General features: G+C 37.8%; 2 protein-coding genes and 1 long non-coding RNA gene across 3 annotated transcripts; 1 reads left to right on the forward strand and 2 right to left on the reverse strand.

Annotated features, from left to right (window-relative positions):
* Positions 1–2209: 2209 nt before the first annotated feature.
* LOC101735659 (uncharacterized) lies at positions 2210–6053 on the forward strand. Its single transcript, XM_004929780.5, has 3 exons — positions 2210–2316; positions 4234–4465; positions 5031–6053. The coding sequence occupies exons 1-3, from the start codon at positions 2299–2301 to the stop codon at positions 5165–5167; spliced, it is 387 nt and encodes a 128-aa protein (XP_004929837.1). The 5' UTR covers positions 2210–2298; the 3' UTR covers positions 5168–6053.
* A 228-nt stretch (positions 6054–6281) lies between these two features.
* LOC134199779 (uncharacterized) lies at positions 6282–7206 on the reverse strand. Its single transcript, XR_009974401.1, has 2 exons — positions 6945–7206; positions 6282–6486 (listed from the first exon to the last, which is right to left on the reverse strand). It is a non-coding gene; the product is annotated as an uncharacterized LOC134199779 (long non-coding RNA).
* A 4750-nt stretch (positions 7207–11956) lies between these two features.
* Positions 11957–13895, reverse strand: LOC119629212 (protein dissatisfaction-like). Its single transcript, XM_038014258.2, has 2 exons — positions 13596–13895; positions 11957–13260 (listed from the first exon to the last, which is right to left on the reverse strand). The coding sequence occupies exons 1-2, from the start codon at positions 13676–13678 to the stop codon at positions 12204–12206; spliced, it is 1140 nt and encodes a 379-aa protein (XP_037870186.1). The 5' UTR covers positions 13679–13895; the 3' UTR covers positions 11957–12203.
* Positions 13896–14538: the final 643 nt, after the last annotated feature.

Genomic DNA, 14538 nt, shown 5'->3' on the forward strand with positions numbered 1-14538 from the left:
CGTCAGTTTCCTTTAATTCTTGAACCAACTGAATTTTGTAAGGGTGCATATGTAAATCTTTCTTCAAAATCCGTTGTAACGATGTCCTGGATACGTTTAATGCTCTGGCGCGCTTACGAGTTGACTGTGTCGGATTTTCGCGAATAGACTGTGTCACTGTGTCTATGTTTTGTTCCGTACGTGACGTCCTTGGGCGACCCAACCGCGGTTTATCTCACGTCGAACCGGTCTCCTCGAACTTAGCAACCCAGTTCTTAATCGTTTGAAGAGTTGGAGTGTCGTCAAAGTTGTGTAAACCTTTGTGTTCTCGAAATTTACGCCGCGCAACGGTTGCCGAATTGTCGTTTTTATAAAACTCGCGCACACAAAACGCACGGTCCGCTCCGGTAAAACGCTCCATCGCGACTAAATTCCCAGAAACCGAAGTTACTCCCCCCGCTTCCCCTGCACCGCTCACGCGCGCCCTGTTCGTTTTATTCAAATTTTACTTTTCAAAGGACTTATGGGCCACCCTGTATTTCAGAGGGGAAGCTCCACACGGATTTCCTCCCGAATTAGGAGGAGGAATCTCACACCCCCGATTACTCTCTTTACAGCCCCTTTACAGCTTACAACCCATACCCTGGACCAGGAAGGTCAAGTACCTGGGCGTTACCCTGGATGCATCGATGACATTCCGCCCGCATATAAAATCAGTCCGTGACCGTGCCGCGTTTATTCTCGGTAGACTCTACCCCATGATCTGTAAGCGGAGTAAAATGTCCCTTCGGAACAAGGTGACACTTTACAAAACTTGCATAAGGCCCGTCATGACTTACGCGAGTGTGGTGTTCGCTCACGCGGCCCGCACACACATAGACACCCTCCAATCTCTACAATCCCGCTTTTGCAGGTTAGCCGTCGGAGCTCCGTGGTTCGTGAGGAACGTTGACCTACACGACGACCTGGGCCTCGAATCTATCCAGAAATACATGAAGTCAGCGTCGGAACGATACTTCGATAAGGCTATGCGTCATGATAATCGCCTTATCGTTGCCGCCGTTGACTACTCCCCGAATCCTGATCACGCAGGAGCCAGTCACCGTCGACGCCCTAGACACGTCCTTACGGATCCATTAGATCCAATAACCTTTGCATTAGACGCCTTCAGCTCTAACACTAGGAGCAGGCTTAGGGACCCCGGTAACCGTACTCGTCGAACTCGACAAAGAGTTCGCCGCGTAACCTAACCCATGAATCAGCTCGCTAAGTTTGGCGTCGAATCTTCTCAGCGGGTCGCGATTCCGATCCGGTAGTAGATTCATTCGCGAAGCAGCTGCTCTTGAGCTGTTAGGTCTCCTTCGGAGGCGCTCGGGTAGCTGTTAGCAAATCCCACCCCTCCTGGCTGAGCCTTTGCTTGCCCACCTGTCCTGGTGAAACTGGAAAGGCCTCCGGGCCACCAGTAATACTTCAATAATAAAAAAATAAAAAAGTTTTTATAAGAAATTGATCATCAACATGCGTGATTATAGTCAGCGTACATGACTGCGAAAATGTTTAGATAAACTATAATTTAATATTTCGTGCAGGTAATAGGAAGATGAGCTCCCGGCTGAACCGGTGTCAGATGGTTACCAGTATCAACAAACTTCACAATATGAAGGCTACCGCTTACCTTAAGACCTGCCATCATAGTCTAAAATGTATTGCAGCACCTGCCCCACCCTTCAGACTGGAAAGCATGAATGAAACACACGAAAACCAGTCAGCCATTTATATCTCAGTAGCACAGTTTCACTGAACTTTATCCGTTTAGGGACCGAAATACTTCGATTAATAAATACCACTGTTTCATCTTACTAATCCAGTAATAATTTATCTTAGCGATTTTAGATATGACTGAAACAGATATTCATCAGTTATATTTTGGTTTTGCCTTCACGAACAAGCCCCTCTACTGAACAAGGCAGACTATATTTTCACTTTAAATGAACCTTCATAATACAAGAAGCTGAATTTGCATTTTCTACGAAAATAGTTTTTACACAAATGACTTTTGGGTTCTATTCACATTGCAATTCGGGATTGTTTGTGACAATATTGAACTATGCCAAATTGATCTTTCGGTGTTCGTGCTAGAAGCTAAACTCGTTTGATTTTTTTCAAATATAAATTAGATCGAAACCGTCAAGAGGCAGTGTCGCGAAACGCGACCACGTTGCCATATAAAAGGAAGTTTTGTTCAAATTTCTTTATCACATAACGTTTGTAAGTTACCGCGTTCAGACACTCACCTCAGCATCTCTAGATTCTCTCAAGATGTCTGCACGTTTTCTGGTGAGTTACAACTGTATTACGATTTACCTATTAAGAATTTATTTAAGAAGAACCTGTTAAAAGAATGATTACTCCAAAGTAAGCTTTTAGTATTGAAAAAGCAATGAAATTATTCGCTGTACTGTGAAGTTAACTTGATTAAATTAATTTTTATTTTTTACGAGCTTAATTTACGACTTACTACATAAACAAACCTTAAAGTCGAATTTAACATATTACGTACGTCTAAAAGTTGTATCTATTTAAAACTGCAAAAAAATACATAATACTTTACTAATTAATAGTATACAAGTGGAGTTTGGGATCACCATATTTGTCAACAATATAGTTTTATTATAAAACTATTAAAAATGTTATCTTTCAAAAATCATAGTTTAATGTCAATAAGTTATTAGTCAAATATAAATAGTTTAATGAAATAATCATGTTTCAACTAAAATTGTCTTAAATTTATTCAGGAAAATTTTCTAGGAAGATAAGGTTTATATAATATACAACGTACTTATGTAATGTATAATGCAACGTATAGGTAAAGGATGCAATACAAAGTTTTTATTGCATGAATTTATTCGTTTTTCAATTTTTTACAATTTGTATTCTTAGATGAGTCTCGTGAACCATATATACATGCATATATATGAACTTATGAAAAATTTAATACCCAAGCAATATAATACCTAGTCCCCAATATTCTAGATGCATCTCTTTATAAGCGCGCGAAAATCACCGAAGTGCTCCTTAATCTATGCTTTACAAGTTGTTTAGTCATTCTTATGCTTTAAACGTAGTTCAATCGATTACAATCCCGGACTAAAACGATAACAAGTCAAAGTAAAAGGCATAACGAGATTCGCTTCTGAAGTTTTATTTTCTTTATTTGGGTCTACTCAAATTGCACAACACAAATAACTTGCACTAAATCCTATCAGCAGCGTTCGTTCTAGACGTTTTTGCAACAAATATTTAAAATTAATTATGTATGTATTTCATTGTGTTTTTATGTAATTTCGAATAAAAAATCTAATATATAATTTGAAGGGTACCCGATTACACTAACTACAAATGCTTTTAGAGCAAAAAGTCAAAATGTCGTGATTTCAAACTCACCATAATTTAACCAAATATTCATATTTATGGATTCAACATGCATGTTCTTAGATTATTTATCAAAGAAATTATTGTTGTTGGACCTGTCCCAATTATACATGTTAAGTGGCTCGCTCAATTTTCCTATCATAACAATCTCCAAGTCCCTTGATGACTGTCTTATTTACATTTCCGTCCACTTCAAATATCACAAATGCGTAAAGATTTATGTTTTGATACGGCTTCTAACAATGTAGTGTACATTTACTGTCATTAGAAAGCATTCACAATTCCCTGTATTTTTTTTGTGACTGTGCAACTCTGTTCTGCTATTATGTAAACGCATCGTGCCTGATATTATGTATTTTGAATGCACAATGTACTCTTGTTCGTTTTGAGCAAAGCGATTTTTTTAATATTTGTTATGTAAATGACTTAAGTGCTTTAGCGATTGAACGTCTGTCCTAATGTGAAGACGATGTTCTAGCATTTCCAGATAAAAGTGAACTAATTTCTGAGAAAATATAAAGGAACATATTGCTGTTACAATAAATGTACATACCTAATAAAACGTAATAGAGAATTGAGGTGGACGGAAATAATAATTAAAAAGTAAAGCGAAAGGAATTAATTAGTTCGATTCGTTTAAAATGTGTTTAAATTAGAAAATTGGTGAAAAGTCGATAATGTTGAGGTGTGTCTTAAACTAGCTCTGGAAAACTCAAAAAAATCTGTCAATCTTAAATTTTGTATTTATAGCGCGTACTTCCTTTATTTCACTTTAGAAATTGTTTTAATGGCTTTGTTTCGATATTAATTCGATATTTCCAGATAACCTTGGTATGTGTGGTGGAACTCGCGTCACTAATCATGGCGGGTGGCGGCGGCGGTGGCCACAAGAAAGTCATTATCCACGTGCCTTTGTTTGTAAAGCATCATCATCACAAACACACAATAGTGAAACACATACATCATAAGAGCGGAGGCGGCGGCGGCGACGACCACTACGAGGTGCTTGGCTACACATACGGCGAACCTAAGGCTGCGCCACACGGAGGAGGAGGTAATAAATACCTATTATTATAAACACAATTATAATTTATGATTTATGTAATAAGTTTCGGAATATTAAAATTAAGCCTTTTCAAAACGATAGATGGTACTAGACTGTGTTTTTTTTTTAAATATGTTTAGACGACAACAATAAAGGGAAAATCTTTCAGCTTTTTTTTTCCTACTTAATAGCTTTCGACGGGCTATTCTAGATTCACTGGTTTAGTAGGTTCACGATACTCAGCCTGAGAAAACTTGCTAACACTTGCCCTAGCAAGAGTAATGCTTCGCTTCATTTTCCCTCCGGATCTGAATCTGACGAGAAAATCAATGGGCTGTGTCCAGGGGCTATGTCGCACGTCAAACTTTTTGAACTCTACCGAGCTGTTCTTTTTGTTCTGTGATTGACAGTCTTAATGTTACTCTTCGGAGCTATATTTACAATCTTATCTTGATAATGACTTTGGAGCGATACAGGTTGCCGTATTTCCTCTATTCCATGATAATAGCTACGTACGTTTTGGAAAATAAATAAACTTGTCATATAAAAATATTTATTTTATTCATAATTGTAGGTCACGGCTGGGGAGCAGCTGATGAAAGCCACGATGGAAGTTACGGCGACTCACCCGTGAGCTTCGAAGGAGGCGACAGTGGAAGTTATGCGCTTTCAGGAACGGGCGAGGAATACACAGGACACGAAGGATATTAGGATAGACAGCCTGTCCTGGTGAAACTGGAAAGGCCTCCGGGCCACCAGTAATCCTTCAATCATAAAAAAAAAGGATAGACAGTAAATTATATTGTAAATATAGATTAGGAAATTCGTTTCGTCAGTATTAAAATACCTCGTGTAATACGTACCTGACTGTTACGGTACGATAAATTCAATATGACTGTATTTGTGAACAAATAACTTACCTGTTATTTGAGTCGACTATTATCAAAGGCGGCAATCTGACTTTTGGACAATGATTGGTAAATCAGAAAAACGAATTATTGACTTTGTATTCCATTGGCAGTCACAAAACTCTTCGGAACGACATCTTAGATAGATAACAGGTTAAGTATTAACCTTTATTTAATGCAGGTTTTGAACCGTATTCTTTGAAGGAGACGATTATATTCAAATCAATCTGTATTGACATATCAATAATTTTTTTTTGTCCAAATGCACAGATTGCCACCTTTGATAATAGACGACTCAAATAACTTACCTGTTATTTGTAATGAAATAAACTTTTGAGATTAATGTCGTCCTTAAATATTGTTAAAAATGTATGCAATATTTTACATTTTAATGAGTATTTGAGATACAATCGCATTTGAAATACAATCCGAGGCTCCGCTATCGAAACTATTAATAAAACCTGGACGGTTATTACTGGAAGTATGTTTAAGATATTGTGGTCATTTTTTACGTCTACGTACTTTAATAGCTTTGACTAATACCTGATTAATCTTATTTAGTAAATGTTTTATAGTTTTAAGAATTGTTGTTATCGTTAGAAATGTTATTAATTATATTATTATTATGTTTGTAACGTTTAAATAAATTTTTGACTTATTTGTGTTTTACTGAAAAGTAAGTTTTGTAATGATCTTGTTTTCTTTTTTTTTTTTAGAACCCTAATAAGTATTTTTGTACTTGTATCTTATCAAATATATTACAACGCATATCGATTATTCAATATCAATCAGGCAAGAAATAATTGAATATGCAGTATCAAAAACTACCGTTTAAAATACGTGTTTTCAAATATTATTATGGTTAAAGAAATTGTAGGTAGTAGTAATAAGGTAATTAAAATAATTAAAAGATAGAATTAGATAGAAACTATACATATTTATTTCTCGTATTAAAACGGACGACAATTCTACTAAACTAGGTACCTAATCATTGAATTTTTTGCTATGTAAACAATAAAGTCAATTAATTAAATCGTTACGGTGAATGACCACGGTGCGCCATCTTTCGTATTCATCCATCCATTTGTCAGCGTAATTTAGGTCCGAAGCTGAAATAGTCCCCTAGGCTCCCAGCGAAGAGATACAAAAAATTAAGTCAGTCTTGTTAGTAAAATTTTATGTATTTTAAGAATTGAAATTATTTAACATTAACAATACAATTCTCTTCTTATTCTAAAATCAAGTTTTCTATCACGTTTACCCAATAAATTGAAAACCCAATTGAAAACCCAAAAAATTGCGAATTTCCCAAAATTAGTTGAACTCATTAAATTGCAAATTAAGTAAATCCAGTCAGAAAAGGACAAAAAGAAAATGACCTTAGTAGCCCTGTTCTGAATTATTACTAAGCAAGAACATAAGAACAAGTGATCTTCTGTAGTTCGTTTCCCTAAACGAACCTATTCAGGTATCAATTACGGTAATCAAATAATTAATGTCTACCCAAACCCAGCGGGTAGTTAATGTTGTTGATACTGCTTTTTATTACATTTTTAATATATTGTTATGTAGGCACATACCGTAATAACGATTCCTTGATTGCATCAATAAGAGCTTTAGTAATCTTGAATTCGAGTTTCGGTTTCGATTCACTGAACTCATAATAAGTATGTTTTATTAAGAAATCTCTACTTTAATAAATCTGTTCTCGGTCTATCTGTATATTCAACATATTGATTAATACATATAAGTACTAAAGATTTTGAAGTAGAAGTTAAAAACTTTGACTTATTTTTGTCTGCATTGTTCCTTTCTAGTTTGTTAACAACAGTATCCTTACAAGTACGTACTTTCGATGAAAATTGGCATGGCTTATACCCTGGAATGATATTGAGTTTTTTTTTTTAAACTGTCAACAGCACCGTCCAATATGAAAATGACATTTTATGCCATATTTATATTTATACCATTGTTGCATTGTGGTAATTAAGCGTGGACTGTATTTGTTGTTTTGAGATATTTATTGTACCTTTATATGACAAATGAAAGACATAATATAAAAGAAATATATAATCGATGCGTCGCTCTTGGCGGCTGGATTTGGAAGGGGATTGTTGTCATGGCGGACGTCGCTCGCTGACATTTTGACGTTCAGAAACTGAACCTACTCCCCGGTTGAAGCATTGAAGTATCTTCAATAATTGATGGGAAGTGGACAGATAGTGTTGAAAGCTCGACGAATGACACCTCGTCGTATGTAGAAATGTCTGCAACTCTTCCAACACCGTTGCTTCCATTGTACAGCTATAGTATACGTCCAAGTGGCCACAATAGCGGAGATGATGATGGTTCGTTCAAGGAGGGTGATCCAGTCATTACGATGACTGGATCACCCTCCTTGAAGGGCTCCACGGATGTTTTACACCATTTAGATTTTTGTTGTAACCATGTAACCAGATCTATTCTTAAGAGAATATTATCGAAAAATGTTGTTTGAGACATTCTATTCTGCGAAATCGTTGTAAACTGGTGGTTTTGGCACTATCTGGTACTTGAGGTTGTGGTGCATCAGTAATTGTCCGATAAGGAAATGAGCTGGGGTTAATGGAGTGAGATCGGATGGGTGATCCGATAAAGAAGTTAAAGGTCTTGAATTTAGAATTGCTTCGATTTGTGTCAAACATGTTTGGGGATATATATACGACAAAGGGAAGATCTTCCACCGAGCAGGTGATATTGCTCGGTAGACCGACGGTCCGAATGTTGTTGTTCGGAACTTGTATATATGCGCTTTATTTTGAAAATGTCGTAAGCGAGATTCAGGCATCTGTCAATTATCTTGCGTTGTGTGATGGCTACCGCCACATCACTCCCCTCCGAGACCGGAGGTCGTGTCATTTTAGTTATCGTTGTCCGTGCTGAGATTAGCTTGCAAGTGCCAGTGCTGCTCGAAGTTTGCGGTGAGTCGAAACTGAGCTTGAATGCTGCGTGATTGTCGCCAGTGCTGCTCGAAGTCTGCGGTGAGTCGAGACTGAGCTTGAATGCTGCGTGATGAGGCAGTGTAGGTGCGTGCCGTAGGGCCAGGAAGCGCGGTGAGTCGGCTGCGATGGTCCTGTTGAGGCTGCGATGCTGGCTTGCTGTGGGACAACTGTCGATGACTTGCTTTTATCTGCGAGAATGCGGGGATTGTGGTAGCCGAAGTTTTTGATGCGCTGATGATGAATCAGAAGGTTGCGATTGTTCCGTCGCAGGTCACCAGTTTGGGAATATACGACAAAGGGAAGATCTTCCACCGAGCGGGTGATATTGCTCGGTAGACCGACGGTCCGAATGTTGTTGTTCGGAACTTGTATATATGCGCTTTATTTTGAAAATGTCGTAAGCGAGATTCAGGCATCTGTCAATTATCTTGCGTTGTGTGATGGCTACCGCCACACATGTTGCTATTTTTCGGAAAGTTAAATTTGTTAGACCTTATGTGCGTTTTAAATGACATTTTGTTGGTTTTACTGCTGACTCCCAAAGATCTCCGAAATGTGAACTTCAATCGAAATTACTATGTTCTAAATCTTGTGACAGAAATCGAGTCATCTCGTTGAAGGCTCCTACAAAGGTTGTGCCGTTGTCTGAGAAAATGTTGCGTAGTTTTCCCCTCCGGGTAATAAAACGGCGAAGAGCAGCCATAAAGGCTTCTTTTATCATATCTGAAACAAGCTCAAGCTCTCGTAGCGTCGTAGCGAGATACACATATATGTAAATGATTTTATAAGTTTGTTTCCCCGCCTCTGTGGTCAACTATCACGATTGGCACCGCATAGCCAATTTCAGTGTCTAAGAATGGAAATTCTAAATGTAAACGTTGTTCTGGAAGATTAGCCATCACAGGTTTAAGTGTATTTGCCTTTATACGGCAGCATCTTATGCATTGATGAAATGCTTTCTTTCCTAAATTTCTATCGCCAATGGACCAGTAGTGATCAAGATTGCTTGCTAACAAAAGCTGAGGGTCTGTATATTTTAATGTTTCATGAAACATGTTGAAAATAACGACAGATCTTCGGAGATTATCCGTTGAACAAGTAGTACAAAACACAGAAATTATCAGAGTTCTTCTTTATGCTGATATATCGAGGGTTTTAAAAAAAATATCCTCATTTGCGAACGTCTGCACGACTGAATTCGCAAAGCCATCTCAGATAATAATTTCATAAAATATGTTAGTATATCTACGTAAATTGATCAAGTAAATATTAGATCTTTACCTATGAAGTTGCCGATTATAATACAGAAATACGAAGTAAGTTTTATAGTAAGTTTCTATCGAATAAAATATGCATTTCTGTCACAGCAGTAGTAATATTTCGATGTTCTTCTTGAAGAAATCAGCTGTACCGAAGCCAGCCAACTCTTCAAAGGCATTTTGAACTGCCTCTTGGGTGTGAAATAATTGTCCATGTCGAGAAGTAATCCAAACTTTGGAAAAAGTAAAAGTTGGTCAGTGCAAGGTTTGATGAACACTGTGGATGACGCAAAACATACAACCCTAGCTCTTTCTAGCTTAGAGACCATTGATTGTACCGTATGAGGTCGAGGGTTTTCGTGTAGCAGCAGCGGGGACGAGTGACTACCTAAGGCTGGCTATAGATTCGGGAGCTTCTCCATCACCGTGTCCAGTTCCTCACATTGCATATCCGCAGGAATGCTGGTGACATTTTTTAAGAAGTTTTCAGGGGTAAGTTTTCGTTTAGGGCATTGCTTAGGCACTCAACCAGGGTCTAAACAGCAAGATGACCGCTTAACTTTATAAAAAAGGATCAACTTTTCGTCATAAGCGACAATGCTGTTCAAAATCCCTTCCTTTCTGTGTTCGCTAGCAACGCAAGGGGCATACTTTACGCGGTCGTCGCACCGGCGATCGTTCATCCCTTGTCAATATCGTTTTGATGCTAACGTTGAAAGACACGCTAACTAAGCGGTAGATTGGTATCGTCAGCTTCAATTATCACTTTCAATTCATCGTTGTTGACTTTAGTTTTCGGATAACCACAGGGCTAATTTTTTAAATTATATTTCCCACGTCGGAAGTGTTCCAACTAATAATCTTACGTTCGTTTGTAGTATTCTCTCCATACGCGTCATTAATGTTGTGAGGCGTTTGTGGGGCAATGCCGCGATGGCACTCGTATTCTAGTATTATTGTCGTGTCTATATTGATAAAAAGAAAAAAAACATAGTGAAGACAAAACACTAATCACTATTCAATTAATTGAATTTGAAATGCATAAATTATATAGTAAATGGCCAATATTGTAAAATGGCAACTATATAGCCAAAGGACTATAATCTTTCTCAATTTTTTTTGTCGAATTGAAAACGTTCGTTAGGTATATGTAATACACAAAACTTAATATACTATAAATATAAGGGAAAAGAGATTTTTGAAGAAAGTCGTCGAGGAAATGCCAGAAAATTCTAAGCAGGTTGTAAACGATTTTCAAAAGATGAACTGATGAGCTGAGCAGATTTTTGATTTTGTTCATCACAGTATGAAACTTTTGACAAGAGTAGTCGTAGCTGACTACGACTTTATGGTGATAAGATACATAATTTGTATTATTCTAGGACAGTTTTCTCGAATTTTTCGCTCTGAAATTCGTCAAGGGGAGCGTCTATATGGATTTTCCTCCGCTTCGTAAATCACGACCTAATTTTATTTTCTCTTTGATTTTAGTACGTGCGTTTTTAATTCGTTAACTCGCAACGATATCCGACCAAGGCGACGGGGCGACGCAAAGCCACCGTCACTCGAAGCATGTTTTGTCGGATCCCCCAGAACCACTCTCGGTGCTTTTAAGCTCTTCAAGCACCGGTCACCGTCCTGGTCTCGTCGATTAAGACGAAAAGTTCGACGAGTAAACTAACCCACTAAGTTTCTCGCCGGATCTTCACAGTAGCTCGCGATTCTGATCCGGTAGTAGACTCAGGAAAGCACTGTTCTTGCTAGGGTTATTGTTAGCAATTCTCTCAAGTTGAGCCTGTGTGCTCACCTTACGGTCCACGTAAGTTGGAATAGGCCTCCCCTTGGTAGCCAACAATTAGGTAGGGAAAAAAAATGAAACCCTTGAAATTTATAAATTTATAATTGGATTAATTTCCATCTTGCCTATTTTAACCATCTATATCTTGGTTTGAATGGTAGAATACCCGCATTTTTAATGTAATAAGACAAAAGAAGAGACTGGACATTTCATGGTGGGTGGTATAATTCCTGTTATAATGTCCATAGGTTCGGACACTGCTTAATACCAGATAGGCCGGAAACTTGTTTATTCATCTTATATCAAATAAAAAAAATCAACAGATTCTGAGATGAAACGTGACAAATTTTTCGTCGTCGTTAATCATTTAATAAAATTACTTCGGTTACGCCGGAATCTGTGACGGAGTATTTTTTTTTATACTTTGTGCAATTCCGGATCTAGGGCGTATCGAATTGTGGTTAATGTTGACTTTTTATGTGCACCAAATTATTAGATAATGATGTAATACATTTCCGCAATACGTACCTATATTATTGTGGAAACGGAAAGTATGATCGTTCTAATAACTTTTAATTTCTTTTCTTTTATTATACATTCACTCAGTTTAAAAACAAATATTTTACTCAATACTTATCGTTATTATAACTAAGAGTTATTTTTGTACTAAATATGTATAAGTAAGTCATTTATCCTAAGCGCTATGATAAATTACGAATAATGTTTTTTTTTTATTATATTAAGACAAAATATTATGATAATATGACGACTTTATAAAATATAATATAATAATAAATTGATTTAATAAATTAAAGTTTCGATTTCTCCTGTTTTCGTCCTTTGTTGGATGCCCGCTTCTCGTGAAACTGACACGGGTGTTTCATCGATTATAGAACGATCGCCTGCATCAAATCCAGAAATACCACCTACGGCTCCAGCAAAAGAAGTCGGCGTTCCGTCTTCTGCTTGGAACGTTACTGGGAACTGATCTGCCGATTCTCCGCTAGATAGTCCAACGTTACCAGCTGCAGCGGAAGACGTGAAATGATCGATTGGAACGTTTCCTTCGTAAGACTCTCCACTAGCAAACAGTACGGCAGGCGGAGCGCCCGCAGAAAACGGATCGGGACTGTTTGTTTGTGCCGTGTCTCGAGGCGTTAACTCCGCAAACGGATCATGGACGCCCGCAGCACCTCGTATATAACCATATGTGGCTGGAAACGATTGTTGTAAAGAATTCACTGAAGTAAATACGTCGTCATTGGAGTCATCTCCGTTTTCCGTTACTTCATATCCATGAGAACCAATGCTTGCTGGAATCCCATTAGGTAAAGAATCGTAAACCTTAACCTGTTTTATAGTATGAGAAATTCCACGGACATGTGGCTCATTCTGAGCTATATTGCTGCCATATGATGGTGCTGAAGACGTAAAGGATGGTCCGAAGTCATCTTCAAAGGATGGAATTGCCGGCGGCTCGTAATGAAATGAAGGCGATTCGTGGTGGTTATGGCCGTGTCCATGGTGGCTAGAATGTCCGTGGTGACCATGATGGCTAGAATGACCGTGGTGACCAGAATGCCCGTGATGCCCATGATTTTTGTGATGGCCATGATGCTTGTGGTGATGTCCGTGATGGCCATGCTCACTACCTTTTGACACAGAATGAGATGTCGAGTGCGATTTCTTGTGATGATGATGGTAATGATGCCCATGGGGTATTTGAGGTTTTTTGTGATGATGATGGTGATGGTGATGATGTTCCTTTTTTGGTTTGTGATGATGATGGTGAATTGTTATTACTTTTGTGTGACGATCATGATGGATAAATTTCGGCAGATGTATTCGGAGCTGATCACTGAAAAACAATTAAAGTAATAAATATAAACGATAGAAAGATTTGAATAAATCACAACAAAATTAAGCTGAAGCAGAGAAATTCGCTTTTGTTTTAATTTATATTAGTAACAGCGACCATTAATACAGTCATTTAATTTCGACGGCAATATAAAAACTTTTTCAAAACGTTGAATTTCACGACGTATCTTCGAGACTCTTTTACATTATACACATGTATGCATACACAAAGCCTCTCGCAATAGCAGCTGAATTTTGTGTGAGATAACATTATCGCACTCAAAATTAGGAATACAAAATTTAAGTTTTTAATTATAAAACCAAAAGAATCCTTACTGATGCTTTTCCCCGTGCCCTCCGGTTTCACCGCTTTCAAAGAACAACACGACTAAAACCGACAAATACTTTATGAAGTCCATGTTATTATTTCACTTATCAGCAAGCACAATTAAGCTCACAATGTTCTAATTCAGTCGACTAAGCACCGGCGTACCGGAGCTGCGTTCACATTTTGTATAACATCACAGTGAATACTCTCTTTTCTTCTTGATTTTCGGGTTTTATTTTTACTGTAATAATACAGCTAGCATCACGGAAACGAGTACCGCACTGTGGCCACGCCGCACTGGTTTGAATAGCGCAACATCGTGAGATGACCATTTATCCAATTTCACTTAAATAAACCCGTAATATCAACAAAAAGACAATAAACTGTATTGTCGCTGAAGCGTGCCAAAAGTTCTTTTCGAGACACGGATACGACGATTCTCGATCTAATGGCCGAGGGTATAAGGTGCGGTTCGGAAACACGGAAACGCGCTGCTCGATCCATTTCTTACGTACAATTGTGTGTAACAAGTATTTCACTACCGTTCCAAAACAACGCATTCGATCGGACCGCAGCGAACTGGATGGCGTAATATTATAGTAGTAGATTGCACGCAACATGGGCATATTAGTCTACTCATATTTTTACTATTCTAAATAACTGATACACTAATCAGACATCAGCGGTTTGAAATTCGAGTGACTCTCAAAATTGTTTGATTTGAATTCCACGAACCTATAGTATCACAGCCAGATACATGTCTTTTTTTATTTTATGAGAATCAAATAAAATTAAATGGCTTGCCAGCCACTATTAAATTCAACTTGTAGGGCGTTAGATTGTGCTCGTAAATAAATCGAGCTGTAAACGTGACCCATTAAAATTTTAATTATCCTTACATTCCAACTTATTGATTTCCCTCGGGAACAGATATTGTGAGCAAGCAACGCA

Source organism: Bombyx mori, chromosome 1, assembly GCF_030269925.1.
Source record: "Bombyx mori chromosome 1, ASM3026992v2".
In the NCBI taxonomy this organism is placed as follows: Eukaryota; Metazoa; Arthropoda; class Insecta; order Lepidoptera; family Bombycidae; genus Bombyx; species Bombyx mori.